The sequence below is a fragment of the Podarcis liolepis genome, assembly GCF_965112155.1.
Source record: "Podarcis liolepis genome assembly, chromosome: 7".
Taxonomy (NCBI): domain Eukaryota; kingdom Metazoa; phylum Chordata; class Lepidosauria; order Squamata; family Lacertidae; genus Podarcis; species Podarcis liolepis.
The window spans coordinates 22,126,286-22,151,576 of NC_139561.1; the positions used below are offsets into that span (position 1 = coordinate 22,126,286).

At 47.4% G+C, this 25,291-nt stretch overlaps 3 protein-coding genes across 5 annotated transcripts in view; 2 read left to right on the forward strand and 1 right to left on the reverse strand.

Moving 5' to 3' along the window:
* Positions 1-16,387, forward strand: part of PUSL1 (pseudouridine synthase like 1) — a 68,500-nt gene extending 52,113 nt beyond the window's left edge. The window contains exon 9 of the mRNA XM_083513279.1: positions 16,369-16,387. The gene's annotated coding sequence lies outside the window, so the exon portion shown is untranslated. The remainder of the gene's footprint in view (positions 1-16,368) is intronic.
* LOC310711353 (lysophosphatidic acid receptor 6-like) lies at positions 16-11,937 on the forward strand. Of its 2 annotated transcripts, none has more exons than XR_014528424.1 (4): positions 16-153; positions 431-1,675; positions 2,706-4,969; positions 11,800-11,937. XR_014528424.1 is itself a non-coding variant. In XM_083513224.1 (4 exons), the coding sequence occupies exons 3-4, from the start codon at positions 2,911-2,913 to the stop codon at positions 11,839-11,841; spliced, it is 1,098 nt and encodes a 365-aa protein (XP_083369350.1). In that variant the 5' UTR covers positions 16-153; positions 431-1,675; positions 2,706-2,910; the 3' UTR covers positions 11,842-11,937. The 2 variants fall into 2 exon arrangements, 1 of the variants encoding a protein (XP_083369350.1); XM_083513224.1 differs by having other exon boundaries at positions 2,706-3,966.
* Positions 5,678-25,046, reverse strand: INTS11 (integrator complex subunit 11). Of its 2 annotated transcripts, none has more exons than XM_083513043.1 (18): positions 24,929-25,046; positions 23,517-23,670; positions 22,466-22,563; positions 20,269-20,342; positions 19,242-19,470; positions 17,358-17,456; positions 17,223-17,257; positions 16,467-16,605; positions 16,000-16,064; positions 14,597-14,786; positions 13,881-13,964; positions 12,266-12,355; positions 11,930-12,092; positions 11,531-11,638; positions 9,185-9,246; positions 8,435-8,577; positions 7,369-7,498; positions 5,678-5,845 (listed from the first exon to the last, which is right to left on the reverse strand). In XM_083513043.1, the coding sequence occupies exons 2-18, from the start codon at positions 23,542-23,544 to the stop codon at positions 5,780-5,782; spliced, it is 1,803 nt and encodes a 600-aa protein (XP_083369169.1). In that variant the 5' UTR covers positions 23,545-23,670; positions 24,929-25,046; the 3' UTR covers positions 5,678-5,779. The 2 variants fall into 2 exon arrangements, with proteins under 2 accessions (XP_083369169.1, XP_083369170.1); XM_083513044.1 differs by lacking the exon at positions 24,929-25,046 and adding an exon at positions 24,494-24,924.
* Positions 25,047-25,291: the final 245 nt, after the last annotated feature.

Genomic DNA, 25,291 nt, shown 5'->3' on the forward strand with positions numbered 1-25,291 from the left:
GTCCCTAGTGATAAGCTTGGAAACACAGGACAGGGCTGTCTTGGTAACAGGAGGCGGACTGGGCCTTGCCTGGCCAGTGAGGTCTTGATGCAGCAGAGTGGCTTCAGTTTCGGGGTTAAGCTCTGCCTCTGCCAGGAACTCACTAGGGCAGGGGTCTGCAACCTTTCAGACAAAAAAAGCCACTTGGACCCGTTTCCGAAGAAAAAAAAACTGGGAGCTGCAAAACCGGGAAGGTGACGTCGGGACGGTGCGTGACTAACGCACGCACTGCCCCCATGCGACGTCACAGCCAGTACAGCGCCTGCCACAGTGGGGAGTGTCAGGGCGCACTATGCGCCTCCTCCCCTTGCTAGTATCCGCCCCGGATACACAAAGGTGTAAAAGAGCCACATGCGGCTCCGGAGCTGCGGGTTGCAGACCCCTGCACTAGGGGGTCCTTTTTGGCAGTCATTCACTTCAAAGCCTTTTGTGCCTCATCTGCAGAACTGATGTGATCCTTACTGGCGTACCTTAGAGAGCCGTTATGAGGATTACAGCAAGATAGCATGCGTGAAGCCATGTGGGTGCCACATAAAAGGGCTAAATGTTGATTTTGATTGTGCAAAATAAGCAGCTACTGTTAGCATCTTGCAGAAATTGTTTTTTTATATCCTGTTTTGTGGACCACATTTCCTGATCATCGTTTGTCTAGAAGATTGGGGGAGAAGAGATTGCCAAATTAGTTCAGCTATGTTAGATAATCTTAGTAATATTTTAAGTTAGATAAACTAGATTAGATAAGGTGAAGCTTCCAGTTAGAAACTCAGCACTAGCGGTTTGTGTTATCTGTGGTCCCGATTCCTGGCTTGCACAATGGGTGGCCTATTGACCCAAACACAACCTGCTGGTGAGCTACTAATAGCCCACTATGGGCTTAGTCAATCTCAGCTTTGGGTTCCTGGCTGAGCACTGCAAAACTGATTGGAAAGAGTGTGTGTGCTTGTTTTTAAATGCCGTACACAACACTATCAAACCAATAGTTACATAAATTCAACTAACAAATATACCCACAATGTAACTGGCTGTGTTTAACTATATAAATTCTTTATACAACCACCGATTCATTTGTACATACGTGGAACACAAAAGCTTCTGTTTAGACATTACGTATATAAGAACTGATCTATTTGTATTTCCTGTTCTAAATGTTGGTCCTTAATTGCTTCTACTCAACTAGATAATGTGAAAAGAGTTATGTTTATATGATGTATAAAGAATTTATATAGTTAAACACAGCCAGTTACATTGTGGGTATATTTGTTTTTAAACACCTGGCAGGCCCCAGCCGCGATCTAAGGGAGCTACATTCAGCCCAGCAGCTTTGACCCAGGTGCCCTAATCTGAACAGGCACCGCTGTGCCTTTGGAGGGGGCCAGTGCCCACACCGCTGGCTGTGCATGCAGCTTGCAGGTTGCTTTTTAACTCCGCTCTCCACTTCCTGTGACTTTTCAAGACGAAACAGAGTGTGGGAGGAACTTTATTTTTCTCTTCCCCTTTGCAAAAATGTGGAGGTGCCGACTGCTCCTCTCCATCTGAGGTTCAAGAGGAGGTGTGGAGTTAGTAGGAGCCTTCAGAGAGGAAACAGTCCTTGGTGGTACAACAGCTGAAGACTGGCAGCCCAGGATAACACAGACTGGTAAGTTGTCACACAAACCCTTCACCCATTTGATGGGTTGCTTCATAAAGCAGGTGGATAGAGATAGTGATGCATTAATGTAATGCAAGTCGGACTTCATTAGAATGACACAAGGGTGGACTCTCCATAGATGTGGTGAGCTCTTCTTCCTTGGAGTTTTTTTAATGCAGGTTTGATGACCCTCTGCAAGGGATTCTGAAGCTGTGATTCATAGAACTCTACAGTTCTATGATTCTCTGTTCAGGTTTGCAGTCACTCTGTTCCATCACCTCTCAAAAAAAACCCACCCACCTAGTCAACATTCTGTAGCTTTTGAGCATCTTCAGTCCTGATTCAAGAGTTTGGGGAGTTAGGAAGATAGGAAGCTGCCTTATGCAGTCAGACCATGGGTCCAGCTGGCTCAGTGGCAGCAGCTCTCGAGGGTTTCATGCAGGGAATTTTCTGTTGGGGATTGAGCCTGGAACTTTCTGCATACAGGCTCTACACCACTTTGCCCCTTAGGATCTTGTCCCCTTCCTTGGTGGTCTAATTTTGAGGGGCCCCCCATGCCTGCTGATAGCTCCCCTTATGGGTGAGGCTGTTTTGTCCATGTTTAAGAGCGTCACTCACCCACTGAACACCAGAACTAGAAGAAATGATTGGCATGGCCCCAGATTGATCAGACCGAGGGGTCCATCTAGCAGTCTTCAGCTTACAACTGCATTCAGCTGTGTAATGATAAGTTTGTGCTGGAGAAGGCAATCAAAGGCTACCTTTCACAATGGCTGCATTGTACCTCCACTAATGGAGGAGTGACAGTTGCTGCAAACTACAGGAGTGGAGAGTCGTGCTCAGTTCCTGTTTGCAGGCTTCCCAGAGGCATCTGGTTGGCCTCTGTGAGAGCAGGGTGCTGGACTAGGTGGGCTTTTGACCTGATCAAGCTTATTCTGTAAAACTGAGATTGCAGCACAGAGCCCAAGCAGCTTAGCTTGATGCAAAGTTGCAGCCCTCTTGATAACGTCTTAACATTCTTCTCTTTCTCCTTTAACAGTTTTGCTCTTCGCTGGGTCAGCTCTGCTCACAGGCAAAAGGCTTGCATCTCTTTAGCCCACCACAAAGACCTCCTTAACTCCAGCTGCCCGCTAAAGACCCAAGGCTCTGACTTTGAACCACGTACCACCTTGGGAAATGTGAAGGCAAAGTGACCGCTGATCTCTAGGAAAAGAGGAGACACTTCCACAGCTTAAAAGAGAGAGATGGATAACACAACTATCGTTGATGAGACCATTGCCAATGCCAGTTTGGTAGAGTGCGTCTTCCAAGCAGACTTTCAGTATTCCTTCTTCACGATTGTCTACAGTACGGTCTTTGTCCTGGGCCTCCTGGGGAATGGAGCTGCCCTGCACTTCCTGACCTGCCAGGTGATCAGCTTGCCTCGCTCCTACGTCTACCTGGTCAACTTAGCCGTGGTGGACACCCTATTTGTCTGCATCCTGCCTTTCAAGATCCATTACCACCTCAACCGGAACAACTGGATCTTTGGGGACATTGCCTGCCGGCTGACAGGGAGCATGTACTTCCTCAACATCTACCTCAGCATCGCCTTCTTCACCTGCATCTGCCTTGACCGCTACGTGGCCGTTTTGCACCCTTTTGTGTACATCCAGATCAAGGGCGCCCACTACGGGCTGGTGGCTGCAGTCCTCTGGGTGACGGCAGTGAGCATCGCTGCCCCGCTGGTCCTCGGGGGGCCCCTCAACTTCAAACGGAGCAACGCGACCGTCTGCTTCGAGAGTTTTGGGATGGAGGAGTGGACCGGGCGCATGATGCCCTACAACGTCTGCGCGCTGATATTTGGCTTTGTGGTCCCTTTTGGGGTCATCCTGATCAGCTACCCTCTGATCGCCCGGCGCATCTCTCGCATCCCCCGCAGCACCCGCAAGAGGAAGGCCCTGGGCACCATCTACCTCATCCTCTTCATCTGCGCCACCTGCTTCCTCCCATACCACCTCACCCACCTGCTGCACTTCCTCATGCGGGCTGGGCTGATCCAGGACTGCCGCTTTGCCCTTGTCATATACAGGATGCGCCGCATCACTCTGGCCTCAGTCAGCTTCAACTGCTGCCTGAACCCCATCTTGTACTACTTCACCTCAGCCAGCAGGCGGTGCCGCTGGAGACTTCCCTTCAGGACCAGGGCCACAAAAGTCTACACCATCTGTGGTCGTCGAGGCGACGCTTGCGCACCCGCCAACCTACGCATTGCCGGACCAAGGCGGGGTGAAAGGAGGCAGCAGGTTCAGATGATATCGGTGAGAAACCCAAGGAACTTTAACTGAAACTGTAGAGGGCTTTGTGCAGGAGGGGTTAGCGTTATGTATCCTTAAGTTTTTTGAGAGAGGCTGCAGTGGCCACCTAGATTTTCTCTTTCTGCCACCCACCCAAGACCCCTGAGAGAGATTATTAGTAGTGCCATGTTTCTGCAGGAGCACATAATGTGATACCAGATGCAGAATACATGCCCCGTGATTTTATATTTTCAAAAAGGCACGTTTCTAGTCCTTTCGGCCATGATGATATGCTTCCAAGTGGGTCAGCAATGTTGACTAAAATTGCAAAGGCCAGGCTGCTTTGGCTGTAGCTGAGTATGGGTCTTGTCTTGGAATGGGGATCCTGTGCCACCCCCGCCCTGGCTGTTTCTCAACTGCACCTCCCATCAGTCCTAGCAAGCCCTGACCAATGAAGCAGGGATGGGCAGGAGAGGTGTCATTTGGCAATATCTGGAGGGCCAAAGTGCCCCCACACCCACCTTGCTCCTCTACCATGGCATTGCAAAATGAAAAAGGAAGACACACTTTTTTACGCTTCCTTTGGATGGACAGGGCTTGGAGTTGGGTGTGTTTGCTTTTGAACATGGGCATATGTACCCACTTCTGTTTTTAATATAGACCAGACATTAAACTGGTGAAGGCTGATCCATTAGGTTGAAATGAGGAACTGACACACACAGCTCTCAGTTTTCTCTCAGCCAGCCCCCACCTGCCTGCGAACATCTTCCTCCATAGTCTTGAATCCTTCTTGTGGGCTTCTCAGAAAAGGCAGCTAGTTGGCCACTGTGAGAACAGACTGCCAGGCTCTGATGGGCACTGGCCTGACTGGGCAGACTGCTATGGTGCCCCTGATCCTTTTTCCTTCAAGTGGGAGATGCCTGCGACAGAAGATGCCACCTTCTCTGCCCGTGAAGCAGGTGCTCTACCATCAAACGGCACTCCCTTCCCCATCACAAGGCAAGAACGCACAGAAATGAATCCGAAGGTGAGTAGGCTGGACGATGCTGTGTGATTCATTATCTGAGACCAGTATGGCATTCACATTGTGATACCGGTGTCAGACTTTTTGAGCTGCCAGTACATCAGGGCTCCCCGGCTGCTGCCAGCTCAGCACTCCTCACTGTCCTGGTGTTAGCTGGGGAGCCATTATGTATTGGCAACTCAAATTGCCTTCACCTCTGGGCAGGATGCATCTTTCCTCCTGGAGCAATGACTGCCCTGGGAGGAAAGCAGCAGTCTGCAGGAGCCTTTGCATTGCGGCTTCCTTGAACTACTCAGCTTGGAGAGCACCGATGCTTCTCCTGCTTGCGCATTGGAGAGACATCCAGGTCCCCCCCCCCCAGCTGATCAGTTTAAGGAACCCCTGCTAGGACATGTATCTCGGCTGCTTCTTCCTCCCCTAAGGTGGGGAGGAAGAAATAGCTGAGATACATTCCAGACATTGTGGTATATCAGAATATCGTGGTCTTTAGCTGCTGATGTATCACGATGTTGAAAACCAGGTATCGCCCAGGTGAGATGACTTGGGTTGGGTGTGGAGCTAACAATCCTGGTAAACTGGCCTCCTTTAGAAAAAACACACAGTTTGCATTCACTGTGAAGGGACTACTACCTATTTTTGGATTTTTTAAAAAAGCCTACTACTTGGAGTTGTTACTGCAGATGCCACCTGTGACAATAAAGGCCACTAATATTAAATACTAAAATTCCTTGCGTTTTAATTTGTTAAAAACACACACAGACTTAAGTATTTACATTGTTCTTTACATGTTCCAGGGTTTTATCTCCTGGAGACTCATGCCGTGATTTGAGGCAGCGCCTTTTTCAGCAGGGAGGTCACGTAGCTACCCATTTCTTCATCCTGCAACCAAAATCCATATTTTTTGGTTAGTAGAAGCTAAGGCTGTACATTCACACCACGATACCACTTTCAGACTTTTTGAGCTGGCAAATACATCACAGCTCGCAGCACAATGCAACTCACTCCTCCTGTCTGCTTGCAGGCAGATGGGAGGGAGGTGCCCTGTGTTGGCAATGGGTGGGGGAGCCGCATATCGCCAGCTCAAATTGCCTTGAGAGGCAGGTGGTTTAAGGAGACCTGCTGCTCTGCTGTAGGGGCTGGGCGACAGGTTTTCAACATCATGATGTATCACCAATGTTGAAACAAGCTGTATTGCCCCCTGCCAGAGTGAAACTGCTTTAGCTTTCACTTTTGCAGGCCAGGGCCAATGCAGCTGGTCTGAGCCTGCTGCTTAGCTGGGGGGCAAAAAGGCTCCTATCCCCCAGCTGAGCAAGCCCAAATGCTGGCAGGGGCCTTGAGGCTCCTTCTGCAGGCGTGAGGGATGGGTAAGCTACCTTGCTGGCTCCTCCTATCCCTTGTGGGGTGGAAGCAAGGAGCCCCCACGCGGTGGGATGCAGGCTCTTTTAAACTTCTCCGTTGAGAAGTTCTTCTCAATGGAGAAGAATGGAGCCTGCACCTCCCCAGCCGCGATCCCACTCCTGCTTGCGTACAAGGCAGGCTTGGTTAAAATTACTTGGCCGAGGCGAGGACAGTGGCATACTCCTCAGCCAAGCAGTTTAAAGAAGTGAGGGAGGAACATGCTGTATTACACTTTGCCGATGAAGCTTGTTTCTCTCTCTGCACCTATGAGGGCAGAGTGGGATGGTGGTTTCACTTGGCGGTATATCACTAGTGAAACTGCCATTGCTGTTGGTCCCTCATACTCAGTGATGTATCGCCCAGGCCTCATCTGCTGAGGGGCGGGCAGCTGCCCACACCTCAGTGGAGGAGTTTAACAGAGGGAGAAGCAAGCTGCCTTGTTCCTGGGCCCACGAGGTGCTGGGGTGAAACTGCCTCAGCCTGCTCAGCAAGAGCAGCAGCGGTTTCACCCCACACCTCACAGGGCTGGGGCTAATGCAGCTTGCTCCTTCCTCCGTTCCAACACTGCGGTGTATCGCCAGATTGCAGTGTTTGGCTGGTGATACATCGCAATGTTAGAAACCTGCCGTCGCCCAGCCCTAGAAGCCCGCTTGCCTTAAATTAAAAATACTGCCCCGCTATAACTTCCTGCATTCCTCCAGCTGTGTTGCAGAACCATTTTGTTTAGATGGCCTTAAGGAAATTCCAGGAGGGTCTGTCAACACCTCTGGAGCTGGAAAGCTTCTGTTTACAAAGGCTGCAGCCTGCAGGGATTGTCAAAGGGGTGCTCTCGAGATGCTGTTTACTCCAACTCCCTTCATCCCCTTGGCCATTAGCCACACTTACTGGGGCTCAGCAACATCTGGAGGGTCTCTGGGTCTGCTATAGCCCCTTGCTAAGGTGGAAAGGGGCAAGGGACTCTGAAAGCCAGGAGTGTGATAACATGTGTAAAAAAGAAACCTCACCTGATATGTCCACGACACCAGCAGCAGTTTAGTTGCAGGATCTTCCGATTGCACTGTAACCTGGATCAGGATGGACTCGACCATTATGGAGGTGTCAGAGAGGTGTTGAACAGAATAGTCCTTCAGGAAACTGGGGGGGGGGGGGGGACAACAACAACAATAACATGTTGAATATCACCACAAGCAGCTTCCTTTCCTCTCCTGGGGCAGCTGGCAGCTAGGAAAAGAGATCCTAAAATGCATTTTGTGATTGGTCTAACAATTTTGGGGGCAAAATATTACTTAACCTTTCAAATAGCCTAGAATTATTTGGTAACCTCTTCTGTACAAACAATGAGAGTTAGAATCTTAACTAGTTGATTTTTTAAAAAATAAGTGTGTTAGAAACTAAGATCAAAGCAGCATGTCTGCACTAATCTACAACTTTGGTACATTGGACAGATTACAGTACTGAGTGCAGAATTTTGGGAATGTGAGTTTCACCTTTCTGCCAAAGAAAGCAAGCTCCTAATCTGCAAGGCTGGGAAGATGTATACGAAACTGTGCTCAGCAGCAAACATAGACAAATAAGGCGCAATTTTTCTTTTCTTTCTTTGCTGGGGGCTGGTAATATTCAGTGCTTGCTCTCCTAACTAACAAAACCAAAATGCATGTTCAGATTACATAGTCCCTCGAGGATAAGAATTCCAACATTCCTAGCTGTGAGGTCCGAATTCTCTGTTCCTAATCCAAGGACAGGACTAGAACAAATAATGAAAATGGCAAGGAAGCAAGATTTTGGCTCAGCAGTGAAGGAAAAACTGCCCAATGGACAGAGCTGCTCAGCAAAGGGAACAGGCTGCCTCAGGAGGCTGTTGGCTAGGCTATCCTCCACTAGGCACACTAAGCAGGAGGTCCTGAATGAGATACAGCCAACTCTGTGACTGCTCAGTCAACCATTTTTTATTCAAACTAGGGCTCTTCCCTATCTTGTGGCCCCACCTCCCACCTTTCCAAGGAAGCACAAAGCAGGCCTTGAGCCAAAGCATTCCTTCAAGCCATTTTGCACACAGTCTGGTGTACCTACGTCTTCAGGTGGTTGTATAAACGCAGTCCTGTCTCATGCTCTTTGCGGGGGTCCTGGAAGTGGATGCGGCAGGTGAACCTCAGCTGGTGCTCCGCCAGGCCCAGCTCTTTGAGTGCTTGTTCGGGAGAGACCAGGCGGAAGCTCTGCCCAGAGAAGGAGGAAGGGAGAGAAGTAATGCACAGGACCTGCTTTTGGGCTTCCTCCTGAGAAATCTGGACAGCCAGGGAACAGCATGCTGAACTACCTGGGCTGTCAGTCTGATCCAGCAGGCTTGTCTTACTTTTTAGAGAGAGGCACAAGGCACAGATTGAACAATGTACTGCAGCTGGGGTGGTGGCAGTGAAGAATTCTACACAACAGGGAAACCTCCTGATCTCAGTGGCAGCACCAAAATAAAAATATTGAAGAGGGCAGGCACATTTTAGGCTTCTGAAACATCATTTCACATTAATGCTCCCATCCTAAACATATAATTGTGGAAGTAAACACTACTGATTTTAATGCATCTTAAACCTTATTTCAACGAAGCCTCCTTAAGAGTGCAGTTTTAACTTTCCAGTTTACAATGTGGTAGTAACCTATATGTGAAAAGGGCCTTTCCTCCACGTAAACCATTGAGGGGTTCCAAGAATGGAGGGAGACTACTAGGCAGAGTTCTGGGTAGATGGGGGACCTTTCTGCCAAGCCCACCACAGAAACCATTCTATCGGCCAGGAATCCTATTCACCCACCCAACCTGCCTCCACTTACATTGTCCTTGATGATCAGGGTCCCATGCATGAGCTTCGGCCTCTTGGAGTCTGGCAAGGGCCCTGGATATTGGAAACAAAGAGAAGAGAGGAAGGCAGTCAGCAACCATTCAATTTTCCCCCACCACCTCCAGATATTCCTTGTTGTGTACGTCACCAGGCCCTACAGTCATTCATTTATTTACAGGGACAGGAAAGGGACCACAGCCACCCATTCTGCAGCACCCCTCTGCAAACAGGAAACAAACACCACAATCAAAAGCCTCTGCGTGTGTTACTCAGAGGTGCTAAATTACTGCACTCTTACCGCAGTGGTCCAATTTTAGCGTCACATTTTCCTTCCTAGGTTTTAATGTCAGAAGAACTGCTAGTCCCAGAAGATGTCACAGGGTGTTACTGCAATCAGCCAGCAATACCAGCTTAATTTACAGCTGGTAGCAAAAGAAGATGGGGCCATGGGGCTAGCTGGGCACTGCTAGTAGCATGGCTCGTCTCCACTACCAAGGAGGGCCAGACGCTTGCACTTTCTAATCCCACCACACAACCGAAGCCATTTCAATTAAAAAAATTATGTTAGTGTAGTTCAATAGTAAGGTTCTAGTCCTCGTGGACTGTAGAGATGAGTTCTGAAAGAACACCAACTGCCTGTAGTCCTCTGGGTATCTCAAATACAGCACCACCCAAAAGAGGAGAGAGAAAGATTTGCTTGGGAAGGCTGGGGCAGAGGGGAATGGTCTCCTTCAACATACAAGGAGGCGGCCTAAGCAATTTGGGCACTTCCACAGGGAACAGAAAAAAGAGGGACAGGTTGGTGTCAGAACTCAAGAAGAGGACCTGTGTGGCATTGTAGAAAGGAGTTGTATGCAGTGCAAGATTATTTTTCATGCTTGCGCTCTGTCCATTAGCTTCACATCTGATGACAGCATGGGACTTACCCAAGTAAAACTGAATTACACTAGGATTACTAGCAGGATAGGGCCCATCTGCTGAGGGGTGGGGAAACTTTGGCCCTACAGATGTTGCTGAACTACAACTCCCGGCTCCAGCAAGCCAGAAGAGGGAAGTTCTTCTCCCTCCCTCATAGCACTAGAACTCAGACATCCAACAAAGCGGAACATTGGAAGATTCAGGGCACACTAATGGACTTGTCCACACAAGGCATAGTTAAACTATGGAAGTCTCTTCAGCAGGAGGCAGTGATAACCACCAACTTCGATGGCTTTGAAAGAGGATTAGGGAAGTTCACAGAGGACAAGGCCACTGGTGGAACCAGCCACACTGGCTATGTTCTACCTCCATTGTCAGAGGCAATATGCCTTCAAGTATCAGTGGCTGGGAACTGCAGGAGGGGAGAGTAGTGTTGCCCACATGTCCAGCTTGCAAGCTTCCCATTGCGCATCTGGCTGGCCCCTGTGAGAACAGAATGCTGGACTAGGTGGGCCATTGGCCTGATCCAGCAGGGCTCTTAGTAGTTTAACAACACGTGGTAGGGCCAAAGGTCCCTACCCCAAGCCAGACACACATTGACTCAACACCGTACATGGAATAGAAATATCTGACCCACAACATGGAAAGCCCAACATACGCAGGCTTGATAAATGGCTCTCTTGATCACCTGCATGGCTTTGCTTTCTTTGGCTTTGCCCTTTTGGTGGTGGCCCCAACCATCTTCCAGCAGCCACATGAAAACATATCAGGCCTACAAACAGCAGTGCTTGTAGGTATCTCCCCAACCCAGTATCAGTACAGCAGGGATGAGAAACCTCTGGGTCAAGGGACCAAATGCAGCCCTCCAGGCCTCTCTTAACTGGCCTTTGGGCTCCTTCCAGGCCACACCCCTCACAAACCCACCTTTGCACCCTCTTGTTTTTGCCAGGATGGGGGATAAAGAAGGGCATTTGAGGGTGTATCTAAAAGAGGACGCTATGACGACTCTCATTTTAAATACCCCTACTATATGCAGGCTATAGAAGCTGTGATATATTGCTGAGGGAGGCAGGAGAAGAGGAAAGCAAATCTTCAACCAGCAGTTATGTCTATGTCTCATCCAGAAAGTATAGCCAGAGACATTTTGGCAAATTTAAAAAATCCACCTGGACAGAAATTTTACCCTTGAAAAAGAGGACGTGTCCTGGAAAAAGAGGACACATGGCAACCCTAGCTAGCCTACTACGCAAAGGGAGGGTTCAAATTTGCTGCTAGGCCCACTTGTGTCTCTTACCCCACCCCTGCCCCAGAAGGACATGTGGTACTTGGGCTGAACCCTGCTGTACAGATTTGTAAATATGTTTAATAAATAGTATTTCTTTAAAAATGTTCGAGATGAGTTGTGCACCCAGGACTTTACCTATGGTGAGCTCCCTCTTCAACAGCCCGAGCGAAACGTCCACAGGGATGTTGGGGTTGGTGTGAACCGTCACCGTCTCCCCATTGGCAGGCATGTGGCAGGTGACATCTGCAAGAAAACATAGCCAGTCAACTGCTGCGTGTTCACTTATTCCTAGAGAGGTAACCCAAGGTCACGCCCACGCCATGCATCTAAAGCACACCACTTCCCCCCTAAGGAATCCATAACAAAGAGCAATTCCTTGGATGGTTCTTTCTTTCTTTCGACAGAGAGGGAAAAGGATTTTCTGGAGCTGTTCCGAGAACACATGAGAACCTCGTGAGGTGAAGGAACAAGCATGGGGAAAGGCCCCAGGTCCCTCTGTGGGAAGGGTCACAAGACAGTGGGAAGGCTACGTACGGAATTCCTGCTCAATCTTTTGCTTCAGGAACTCCATCTTCTTCGCCTCCCCATGGACCAGGAGGACGTTCCGCGGCTCCGCTTGGCGGATGAGCTGCATGATGCCCTTGGCATCCGCATGGGCACTGAAGGACATGTACTCCACTTGCATCTTCACTTCCAGCTGGGGGCCAGAAAGACATGTACAGGGAATGAAGGCGGCTGCCTCAGAATGTATTCTTACTGCACGTCCCCTCAGATCCTCCCTCCCTCCCTTTCTTTTCAATCAATTAAAGTGGAGGGGCAGCTCCAATCTGCCACAGCGGAAGGTCCCTCCTGTGAAACATTTCCACTCACAATCTGCCTTCCTTCCATTTCCAGCTTCCGCTGACCGCCCAAGATTTTATGGCCGACAGTTCCTTGCACGCAATATCCTGGCATGATTACCTGGGAGACAGAAACCAGAAAGAAATTGTGCTTGTTACAGGAGCGACAAAATGGGTGTGGGGTTATTTTTTTGGGGGGGGGGGGGAACGGACGACCTAAGCACAACCAGTGTGATGTAATGATTAGAGTGTCGAGCTATGACCTGGGAGACCAGGGTTCAAATCCCTTCTCAGCCATGAAGATCAAAGTGGTATATAAATGTAAAAATTAAAATAATAAACAATATCTGTATGCTTCTTGAGAGGCAGATTCTCCAGTAACTTACTATGATTATTATTAACAACTAGGAAAGTAGGAAGCTCCCTTATACAAAGTCCAACCTAAGGTTCATCTAGCTCAGTATTACCTACACTGACCAGCAGCAGCTCTCCAGGAGTTAATTATAAAAAGGAACACACCAGGACTTCTGTCCTTCCTAAAGGGCTACCAATAAAATTCATACGCAAATATATTTGAGTACGACACACCTGGTCTGTTCTTAGAATTGCTGAAATTTCCACCCACAAATTCTCTCTTGGGAAGCTGTCATTCCAGAAAAACCACAAATTTCTGGTACTTAAAAACAAAAAACAAACCAAACCAGAAGGATTGCTTTGGGGTTTGTCAAACTAAGCCCTACTGAAAGCAGATCGAATTAGTAGACTTAAGCGAGTCATATCCACTAAGTAGACCTAAATGAGTCACGTCCACTAAGTTCAATTCTGCTCTCTGAGCAGGAGCAGAATTACCTGAAAAGCAGGAAAGTTTTGTTTCTTTTAAACATGAAGGAGTGTGCGAAAAATGGCATGCACACAACTATGTGCAGCCTAGTGTGCTACAGTCTCCTCCATCACCTTAGTGTTCTGCTGGTACAGACCTGCAGGTGTCCACATCTAGGAGACACTTTATGTATTAGATTATTAGACATGCCTCTTCGGGTGTTGGTTGGAAGTGTACGCTTAGAAAAGCATCTTCACAAGCACACAGGTACTGCACAGGCACAAGTGTCCAGGCAGCCCTGGCCAACCTGGTGCCCTCCAAATGTTCTGGGCTGCAATTCTAGAATGAAATGCATTGGCTGGGGCTGGAGGGCACCAGGTTGGCAAAAGGATGCATTAGGGAACCAAGACTGATTGCATCACTTTCTTCAGCGAACATAGAGGATGTCCAGCTCTGGCTGCCATCACTCAAAGAAACTAAAGGATATTGCAGAGTTATTGTAATGCTGGGGTATCAATGACTATCGGACTTTGAAAAGCTGGTACCACTGGGTCAAATGCATTAATGTTGAATTAATTAAACAAAACAGTGTTAATTGGGCTTTGAATAAATGTGCAATTAACTGCACATTTTTTTGTGCTACTACCTTTCCTAGTGGGTTGTGCACACCACTATTCTGAATAATGCTTTTTATAGGGCAGTGAGCACTGGACATGAGTTTATGGAACCAAGCGGGTTGTGGCGCTCAAAAGCTTGGGAATCCAGACTTAAACCACGGCCATGACAAGGAGCAGCAGACCTGTATTCGTCAAGAGCATTTTCATACCATGTTCTTCTCGTTGCCGGCCCATTTCTTGAAGATCTGGAGGGACTGCCCAGCATGAAGCATTCCTGGTGTGGCAAACACAACCTTAGGAAGAGAAAAGGGAAAGTGGGTTCTTATCTAATCCAAGATGGCATTTTCAGGAAGGGTCAAAATGGGACCTGAGTGACTTGGCCCTGACCCATCATCACCTGCCCGGTTCCCTCCCTACAAGTGCATCTTCCAGCCATGCACTGCTAACCCTTTAAGTGGCTATCTGACCCTTTCCTGGCAGACCACTGGGGCAGGGAGAAAAAGCAGGGGCGAGAGAGGGGGGGAGGCCCATGTCATTGTTTATGAAATTGTACCGTGGTGGTGTAAGGCACAGGTGAGCAAGCTGTGGACCTCAGCAGAAAAAAGGAGGGGGTGGAAACAGAAAATGGCATGTCAGAGAGAGTGAGTGAGTGAGTGAGTGCAAGGTATGTATCTGTGTGTGAGAGTGAGAGAGAAGGAGTGGCCAACCCACTATTTCCCTATGATTCTTTCTACCACTGCCTGCAGCCTCTGAAAACTTACTCCAAAAGAATGCAGTTCTCTACAGAAAAAGGTTGACTGCCCTGTCGTAAGCAGCCTTGAAAGGTGTATTTGCACTAGAAGGCCAGGGTATAAATACTTAAATGATTAAATCGAGCCCATCCCCCATCACACACACACACACATGCCCCTCCCTCCACGCGTACCATTGGCCCTGGGTTGTCAGCGAAGGCCCGGTCAAAGGCCTTGATGTGCTTGAACTCAAACATGTTCCTCTGGACAAACGTCTTCCGGATCTTCTGGTTGGTCCATGTGATGAAGAGCTTGTAATAGTGGTTGGCCTTCTCCGTCAGCCCCGTCGAGAAGTAGATGGGAGCCTTCAAGTTCATTCTTTCCCTTGGGAGGAAATGACAGTGGTGGCAGTGGGGAAAAAAGATCCATTTAGCCACCCTCTATAAACAGCTCTCTGGCTTCTGAAGTCTTGGCCTGTAACTCTCATTCATTTTGAAGCATATTTTCATCATGACAAGGGATAGTGATTCGAGGTTGCTTTGCTTTAAAAAAACAACAACTGAAAACCTGACATTCTCAGGAAGCTGAAAACAGCACTTGTGACCACACTGGGTTGCACATTATGGTAAGCTACGGTTTGATGGTTTACCAGGAATGCACAGGCCCCTGCTGATGTGCTCCTTTTCTGCTGATGAGCAGGAGCAAATAGCTATGAACCGTGGCTTAGTGTTATTTCTGAACCAGAGATTGCAACTTGTTTCAGAGCGCAAATTGCTTTGTGTGATAAAAACGCTCATCCCTGGTTTGGATGGAATGCAGAGCACCGTAGTTTGTTGCTTTTGCTCACTAGCACGGAGCTGTTGCTGTGTTCACGTAAATCATTCATAGAATTGCAGAGTTGGAAGAGATTCCCAAAGGTCATCCAGGCCAACCCCCTACAATGCAGGTGTCACAATTAAAAGAATCCCTGGCAGATGGCTGTCCAAGCTCTGCTTAAAAACCTCCAAGGAGTGAGAATCCATCACTATGGCTTACAGTGGAGAGGGGAGGGCATCAAGGCTGGGGGCTGAATGTGGCCCTCCAGGCCTCTCTTATCTGGCCCTTGGAATGCTCCACAGGCCATGCCCCCTCACCGCAGAACACACACCCCCAACTAGCTCTGCTTAACACCTGGCTGGAATGTGCCCTTGAATTCTGATCATGCCCCCTGCTTGCCTGGATGGTGTGAGCTGGGCTTGAATGTGTGTAGAAACAAGCCTACAGTACCAAGTTAACATTTGTACTGGTTGCTCTGCCCACGTTTTGCCTCTGTCCCCACCCACCACTTGCATGTGGCCCCTGGAAAGCTGCACAGAAGGGAACGTGGACCTCGGGTCGAAAAGGGTTCCCTGCTCCTGGCTCACCAGGACCTGTAATTGGTACTGCTGCCAGGATCACAACTTGCTCACAAGCCCAGGAAAGGGCAGAAGGGAGCATAAAGATGACAATGAGATATTGGGTGGGCGGGAGAGATTTCATTCAACAAGCAAGGAGACCCTCAGGCATCGACGCAGCAAGTCATTTTTTAAATGAGAGCGAAAGAGGCTTGTCTCCTTACCAGAAAGTCTCCAATAAAATGCAGAGCTCCTGAGCCCGTCCGAGAGCAAATACGGGGATAAGGACCTTTGGGAGAGGAAACAAAGGGTTCAGTTGGGAAATGGCAGCTGCAAACTATCCCCTGCTTGCCCAGGGAGATACACCTGGCACCAACCTTCTCTATTTTAGGCACCTGGCAAGGACATGGTCTTTTGGCCCTGAATTTGAACGATGGCTCCTTTAATAGGGTGAGGCCTTTAAATCCCGCCTTGTACCTGTGTTTTTAGGCTTGGTTGTTCTTAAGTCACTTTGGGTCACTCTGGCTAAATAAAGCAGCTAACAAATTACAAACAGGATACAGGTGGTAACAACTGGGAAGTGTCTCCTTCAGGGGAAGTTCGCCTGCTATGACCGATCTGCTAACTGGAAAACTTCAGCCAGGGTGTCTCGGAGGAGCCTAGAAGCCGAAAGGCAGGCTGATAGTCATACCTTCCCACCTCGTTCAATGGCTTCGTGGACCTTCTTCAGGAAGTCCCTCTCCCTGCAGCGCTTGGAGTCTCGAATGGTCGTGGCGTAAGTGGACTCGGAAATGAGCAGGTCAGGGCGGCATTTGTCGATCCAGGCAGCTCTAAGGACAAAGCACAGGCCTTGCGTTCCAGCCGGGGTTCAACACCACCACGACAGAGCAACACTCAAATAAAATGCCTCCCTACCCCCTGTAAATCCTGCTCTGCTAATCCTGATTGTTATTAGTTGTTTATACCACTTACTTACCAGTGTGGTGTAGTGGTTAAGAGTGTTGGACTAGGACCTGGGAGAGCAGGGTTCAAATCCCCACTCAGTCATCAACCTCTCTGGGCGGGGCCTTGAGCCAGTCACTGCCTCTCAGCCTACTTCACAGGGTTGTTGGGAGGATAAAATGGGGAGGGCCACAAATGCCGCATGGAACATGGAAAGGTTATGTGGGAAGAGCTTCAAAACCCTTCAAAGGCCCTCCAATATTTTACAGTTGATTTAAAAAAACACACCTTAAAAACTGCCAAGAAATTTAAAGCATTCAAATTTCAAATGCTGGGGGTCAAACCACAAACAAACTGGACTACGGTTTTCCAAAAATTTTAGTTTCTCATCAAGTTGCCCAAGCCTTCTCCACCGGCCACTTGGACAAACAGAAATGAATGAGTGTCATAAAATGGCATTTGAGAAAGAGCGAATCTTAGTGCCTTGGTGTTCTCCCACACTTACCCTAAATGCCTGTCTGGAGTCATGTTGTAGTCACCCTAATTTGAGAAAGGGAGGGGAAACATTTTCAGTGCATCACAAGTAACTGAGCATGTTCAGCTGAAAATACAGTATATGTAGATTCAGCCAGGCACTTACAGTGTAAACGACGGACTCGCAGCCAACTTTAATCTGGAACATGGCTGCCCCAAGCACATGCCCTGCGTAATACGCCTTGATCTCCAACTCGTCATCCACCTGCATAAAAAAAGGGCAAGCATTGTGGCACAATAGTAAAATGTCTGCTTTGCCTGCAAAAGACCCTGGGTTCAATCCACAGAATTTCCTGATAGGACTAGGAGATAATCCTGCCTGAAATCCTTGGAGAGTCGCTGCCAGTCAGTGCAGGCAATGCTGAGCCAGGGGGAACAATGCATTCCTTCCTGTGTAAAATGACAAGCTGCAGTGGGTGCAGAATGCAGTGGCTAGATTGCTGATGGAGGAAGGTGGCTGACAGCAGGGGACACTTCTGCTAAGACATCAGCACTGGCTGCCCACGGGCGACAAAGATCTTGTAATGATATGCAAAGCCCTGAGCAATATGGGCCCAGGATACCTTAAGGACCCACCTGAGTTCTTATATCTTAGCTTGATCACTCAGAAGAGCATGGTTATAGTCGGCCCCCTTGCCTCCACCAGCACTCAGATGTTTAGTGTTACTGGTCCCATACTACAGAATGCTCTTCCAACAGAGATGCAGCAGGCACTCTCACTAGACTTCCAGGCTTCTCTCAAAGACCTTTTCATGCCGACAGGCCAACACAGCTGTTTAATTTTTCAGCAGCTCATTTTCATTTGGCATCATTTTTACGGTGGGGTCATTCTACATATCAAGTGATCCAACTTTTTTACCTCATGCCATCCAATTTTCTTAGTATTTTGTACACTTGTTGAATGGGCAAAACTAAGTTTAAATCTAAAATTTTAGCTTTCTATGTCATCCTGTTTTTGAGTTATGAGGGTTTGAAATTTCAGAAAATTGACAATTTTGGCCTTGTCGGACCACACACACACCTTAGAAGGTCAGCCCAGCTCAGCGTCAAGATACGTCAAAACTAAAAACACCAATCTCTTCGGAACTTCATGGGCTTTAATATGATAGGTCACAAGATGGGCTTACTTTAAATTTTAAATTTGTTACAAAATTTTAAATTTTAAAAAGTGATTACAAATGATTAAAATTATTCAAAAAATATATAAGATCTACCTGCAAAATTTCATCTCGGGATCTCAATGGGATGACATTAAAAAAATTATTTTGTACATATGTGTCTGCCTTATTGGGTTCCATTTAAGATAAAGGGGTTTTCTTGGAGTAAAATATAACTGAATAAACAAGACTTCAAATTATATTATTATTATTATTATTATTATTATTATTATTATTATTATTATTATTTCTACCCCACCCATCTGGCTGGGTTTCCCCAGCCACTCTGGGCGGCTTCCAACAAAAGATTAAAAATACATTAACGCACCAGTCATTAAAAACCTCCCTTCTCATGTTCATGAGATGAAGTACAAACAATAATTCTTTCAAAGTGTTAATTCTATAATGCAAAAGCAAGCAATCTCTCTACTTTGGAACACATTTTTAAAAGAAAAGCCTGACTAGCTTTCCAGATACCTTTTCATTGCACAACTTTCTAATGAAATGCCTTACGTAACTGAAGCTGGGGGGCCAGGAAAGGACATTCTCTGTGGTGGCCCCCAGGTTGTGGAACTCCTTCCCTGCAGAGGTGTGCCTGGCACCTTCACTGCAAATGCTGATGGTGCCCCTTTACTCGACCTATTTTTAGGACCCACCTTACTTCAGCAACTCTAAGTTGTTTTAAACTACTTTTAATATTGTGGTTTAATTGTTGTGCCCACAACTGAGACCTTAGAGTGAAGGGCAGGTAATTAATAAGAATAATAAGGATTAATAACACAATTATAATAATCAGGCATGAGTCCCCATCTCCCAAGGCTGTCTCCCCCTACCTGCACTGTCTGATGAAGATGGACAGCCACCACTTTCTTCATGCAATCTTTGATCATCTGGGAGGTGAAGAAGTTGGTCTCCCCTTTCTTGTCCACAGTGATTTTCCGGAAGTCCTCAAGGAGGATGGGGCAGATGGCCTTGGTTGGGTGGGTCATGTAAATGGGCCCATCGTAGCCAACCATCTCGCTGAAGTACGGAAGGGCCCCACAGTGGTCCAAGTGGAAGTGGCTGCAAAGAGACAGGGCAAAATTCAAGGTGGCCTTTGATCCCCGCTAAGTGAGAATGGGCCTCAACAGCTATTTGAAGTAGTTGCAAAACTTTTTTTTTTTAACCTGAACTTCATATACAGTGGTACCTCGGGTTAAGAACTTAATTCGTTCTGGAGGTCCGTTCTTAACCTGAAGCTGTTCTTAACCTGAAGACCACTTTAGCTAATGGGGCCTCCTGCTACTGCCGCACCACCAGCGCGATTTCAGTTCTCGTCCTGAAGCAAAGTTCTTAACCCAAGGTACTATTTCTGGGTTAGTGGCGTCTGTAACCTGAAGCGTCTGTAACCCGAGGTACCACTGTACAACTACTTGTATGTGTCTTAAAAGTTACATTTAACTTACTACATTATTAGGTGCCTAATTTACCCGTTGACATGAAACCCCCTCCCCCCCAAAATGCCTAAAACTAACCAGGACCTATTCCACTTCCACTTCTATTCCACTTCCAGATTTACCAGATTGTAAATGCTTATTTTGCATTCATTCATATATATATATATATATATATATATATATATATATATATATATATATATATATATATATAGACACACACACACACATGCTTTTAATTTTAGCTTTTTCAAATTAGCTTTTTCCCTTCACTGAAACTTCAAATTGTGCAGCTTGATAGGATATATACTCCTAACTCATTGGTAACAGGGGAATCATGATGCCCTGAAACAGCTTTGTGTGTTGCAGCCCAAAGCAAGTTAACAGTGTACATGTCACTAGACAAGACAAAGGTGGTACCCACCTGATGATGACACAGTCCAGGAAGTCAGTCAGCCTTCCATTCTGAGTGATGTAGGAGAAGTCAGGAAATCGCCTCTGCAAAACACAAGAGACTTGGTGTTCCAGATGGCTTACACCATCTGGCATGCCCAGGAAGTGCCCATGTGTGCACAGAACACCCGAAGATTTCTGCTTCTTCAGAACCCACCCAGACTTCAAGATCAATTTTGGAGGCCCTCCTTGAACGTTCCAAGATCATTCGTTCATTCTTAGCGGCCAATAAACTCTAAGATCATTTATATTCCTCCACTGCAGGATTTATCACTATTATTTATTAATTTCTATACCACCCTTCATCTGAAGACCACAGGGCAATTTGCAATATAAAAACACAGAAACGTACAGTATAAAAGCAAACAGAAGGAGGTTGCACTACATGACCCTCAGGGTCCCTTCCAATTCTCTGATTCTATATTGGTGAGCAGAAGAGGCAGGGCTTTTTCAGCGGTGGCTCCCAAAGTGTGTTAACTCCCTTCCTAGGGATATAGAGTTGGCCATACTCAGTTCTGGCTTTCAAAAACACACTTTAGAAGCCATTTTATTCCAAACTGCTTTCAGCTGAGATGGTTTCTTGTTGATGTTTTCCAGCTGTGGCCTTGGGCTGCTAGGGGATGATGTAAGTCACTATCTGACTTCCTTCCTCTTCCCTCTTCTTTTCTATTGTTGATATCAGGTTGTGAGTCTAGTCATGGACTGCCTTGTGCTTTAATTGTGCGTCTGCTTTAAATCACTTAGAAGTATTTTGCTCTAGTAAGAATCATGGAGGTTTTGTGAAATAAATGAATCACCTCTGTACAGCACCTGCAACATTTTATATCGCCTTTACCTGATCCTAAAACCAAACAAACAAAACCAAACAAACCAGGGGACAGGGATTCAAATCTGCAACCTTCTGCAGGCACAACACGTGTTCTTCCATGTTACATTCAGCAAAGTTCCAGTTCCCACTGTTCGTTTTTGCCCAATAAGGTCTGGGGCTGCAAGGGAGAATTCTTTGCTTGCATGCGCCACCCCTTCCAAGTTAAGGGGGGGGGTCTCCCTGAAGTCACCAAGTGGAGTGTACAGACCACAACCCAACAGTAATCTCCAGGGAGCTATCCTACTTTGACTACAGAGTTTGGAAAGGAAAGCAATTCTTCTTGTGGAACAGTTGCTGCTCACACCTCTCTCTACAGCAGGGCTAAGAGCCTTTTTCAGTCCAAGGACCCCATTCCCTTCTGGGCAACCTTGCAAGGGCTACATACCAGGGGTGGGCGGGTGCCAGATGCAAAAGGCAGCAACAACCTATATTATTTGGCTGTGAGTTCTGGAATACCTGCTCCCTGTCCTGCAGGCTTTTTTCCACTTGGCATGGGACCGTGGGGTCCTGGCTGACTCCAGTTTAGGAAGTTTTGTGGGGGGAGTGTTGCTGCTGGGTGGTGTTGAGTATTTTTTGTATCTTCATTTTAGATCTTTGTGATTTATATGGAAATTGTTGACTTTGGTTGTGTATTTTTTTAATGTTTTATTTATTATTTAGAATTACTTTGGTTCTGTTCAAAATAAAAAAATTCCTTCTAGTAGCACCTTAAAGACCAACTAAGTTAGTTTTTGGTATGAGCTTTCGTGTGCATGCACACTTCTTCAGATATTGGTATCTGAAGAAGTGTGCATGCACACGAAAGCTCATACCAAAAACTAACTTAGTTGGTCTTTAAGGTGCTACTAGAAGGAATTTTTTTATTTTGACTATGGCAGACCAACACGGCTACCTATCTGTATTTGGTTCTGTTGTAGTTATGTATTTTTTCCCCATGTTGTAAGGGACCTGGAGCATGGTTTGAATGGTGGAAAGGTGGCATGAAAATAATATTATGCATGTTTTTCCTTGCTTCCATAGGCTACTTTCTGCACACACTGACATGACCCCCTCTATCTAACATCCAGGCAAGCAAGAGTTCAAGGGCAGGTTCTACCCATGGAAAAACACTCAAGTAGAGTGTGAAGCAGGACCAGTGAGGCCTGGAGGGCAACATCTGGCCGCTCCTGGGTCTGCTGTTCACCACCCCTGCTCTACAACCTTCCCACACTCCAAGCTAAACCCTCCATGTGCACTTTGGGGCAATGCCAAGTCAAATCTGAAACTGCCACCTAGGCCAAGGCCTGCCCATCACACTTACATCGTCATTATAGCCCATGTGCATCCCACAATCCAACATGACATTTTTCCCTGCAATGGACACGAGGATGCAGCTCCGGCCTACATCTTGGCCAGCTCCTGAAAAGGCAAAACATAAAAATATGTGAGTTGAATGGCCTTCAGTCTTAACAGAGGTGCTGCATTTCTGCTGGTGCACCTGCAAGGTCACATAGCACATCTTTGGTGGTCATGTCCACCTATGCAGGACTTCTGGGCTCAAATCCACCAAGAACTTCGTTCAAATAAGTCTGACTCTTGAAGCCATTGTTTTGGGTCCTGGCCTCCACAGCAGGAAAAACAAGCTTGCTACAGCCTCCGTGTGACAGCCCTTGAGATATTTGAAGATGGTTATATCTTCCCAGTCTCCTCTTTACCAGGCTAAACATACCCAATGCCCTCATCTGCACACATTACAGCTTGTGAATATCCTTCTTAAATTGTGGTGCCCAGAACTGGACACAATACTTCAGGTGTGGGCTGACCAAGGCACAATAGAGTGGTACTATTACTTCCTTTGATCAGGACCTGGCATAGGCAAACTCGGCCCTCCAGATGTTTTGGGACTACAACTCCCACCATCCCTGACCACTGGTCCTGTTAGCTAGGGATGATAGGAGTTGTAGTCCCAAAACATCTGGAGGGCCAAGTTTGCCTATGCCTGATCAGGACACTACATGTCTGCTGAGGCAGCCTAGAGTAGCACTAGCTTTTATGCTGCTGCACCACACTGTTGACTCATGTTAAGCTTATGGTCTACTACAACCCCTGGATCCTTTTCGTATTTGTTGATTGCCACTCAGCAATCTGTAGTTCAGAAATGGAACTCTTTAGAAAATTTACACTTATGTGATGAATAGTGGAGGGACCCACATTACCCATGCCTGACCTATACCACCTAGAATCACTGTCAGCACACCTACCATTCCTAAAAATGGAGCTCAGTGCCTCAACTTGGGCAGACTGAGGACCCTAAACTCCAAGAATGCACCCCTCCATTTTTTGGCATAAGTGCCAACATTTATGTTACTCACCCAAGGGAGTGACTTTTATTTCAGGCATCTTTAAACGGCTTGGGTTAAACCTCCAAAGTCCAGCTGCAATGGGAGCCGTTTCAGAGATCCCATAAGTGTTCCCCAATGGTGTCACAGCTTCAGAATCTTATGCAGAAGATTAATTCAAGACGTCCTGAAGGATAACAAATAAATTTGTATGGTGGCAGTGCTGCTGCTGTAACTCACCTCAGACCAAGCCATTACCTGGCATTGGGTCCTGGCCTACCGGCTAAAGACCAACGCTCTATGCCAGGGCTTTGCCAACCTGGCTCCCTCCAGATTACAGAACCATAGAATCGTAGCGTTGGAAAGGGTCACGAGGGTCATCTAGTCCAGCCCCATCTTTCTCCCAACATGGGACTTGAGCCCATGACCCTCGGTTTAAGAGTTATGCTCTACTAACGGAGATATCAACCCTCCGTTCAAAATCATGCCCTTCTGTACATTTCGGGCTCCCATTAGCCCCACACAAGGTTTCAGCCAGGAGATTCTTCCTGGAGGTGCCGGGGATTTCATTTATCTTTATACGTTTATTAAATTTGCATACCATCCTTCGCTCAAAGATCTCTGGGCAGTTCACAGCATAAAAGCTGAACTTGGGACCTTCCGCATGGAAAGCAATGCCCTTTTCAACTTTGGGGGCTTGCATGGGCACAGCACTCCGAAAACACTGGAAGGCTTTTGTTAAGCACCATAAACCATAACCAATGCCCGATTTACATATAAGCTAAACAAGCTATAGCTTAGGGCCCCACTCTCTTTGGGGGCCCCAAAAAATTTAAAGGGAAACAACAACTGGATGTACATTTCCAAAAAAATACATATTTTGTTATGTGCAAATGGCTTTAGATACCTATTAGGTCCATAAATTACCGTACAGCATATATCCAACACAAAAAACCAGTGACAATTTGTTGCTGACAAAGGACAGCTGGACATATAAAGGGCCGCATTACCTTCAGTAGCTTAGGGACTCATCAAACCTAAATCCGGCCCTGACCGTAACAAGCCACCTTTGGGAATTATTTACCATTGTACCACGCTTGAGCTTCCACTTGTTCTTCTTAATAAAGCAACTTTTCCGCCTACACAACCCCGCGCATGCCTAGTTATTTGTTCTACCCCTACTTGCTCATTCACACGTGCACCCGCTTTCCTTCGAGGAGCTCCAGGTGGCCTCCTTGGCCCCCCCCCCCAGCTTCTCCTCAAAACAACCTCGCAGGGGAGGCGAGGCGGAGGGCGAGCGACCCGCCTCCTCTCCTCACGCGCTTCTTCCGCGTTTCTGCACCCCCCCCGGAACACCCCGACCCCTTTTTCCTTGTCTCCATGGCAACAGGAGTCGTCACCCCACCCTCCACCCCCGCTTGCCGCCACTTTCTTTGCAAACTCACCTGGCCGGTCGCGCCTACAAACGCCGAACGCAGCCCTGGGTCGAGGGGCGCATGCGCCCGGCGGTCGCACTCAGCTGCCTACAACCTGCGCCAAACTGGCATATAGACTTTTTTTTTTACCAAAAAGTGCAGAGTGACGCACTTAACAGTCAACTTCCGAGGTAGGAAGTACATAGTCTCATAGAGTTGGACGTGAATGTACCCCCTCAGAAGAGCCCTTAACCTCATTTACGTAGTTACAGGCTAGCGCATGAAACGTTAGGCCAGAAGTTTTGGGTCTGTGTTAAAGTTCACAGACGAGCGCCGAGAGCCTGCGACTCTATACTTTTTTTTTTATCTCTACGGAACGCACGGGCTTGGAAC

Bases quoted from the DNA above. Each gene is read 5' to 3' on its own strand.
- LOC310711353 (XM_083513224.1), top strand. From the start codon at position 2,911: ATGGATAACACAACTATCGTTGATGAGACCATTGCCAATGCCAGTTTG. The intron at 3,967-11,799 runs GTGAGAAACCCA...TTCTTTCGACAG, and splicing joins AGCAGGTTCAGATGATATCG to AGAGGGAAAAGGATTTTCTG.
- INTS11 (XM_083513043.1), bottom strand. From the start codon at position 23,544: ATGCCTGAAATAAAAGTCACTCCCTTGG. The intron at 12,093-12,265 runs GTGAGTGGAAAT...TCTGGCCCCCAG, and splicing joins AAATGGAAGGAAGGCAGATT to CTGGAAGTGAAGATGCAAGT. The intron at 8,578-9,184 runs GTAAGTGGAGGC...TTCTCTGGGCAG, and splicing joins CCCTGATCATCAAGGACAAT to AGCTTCCGCCTGGTCTCTCC.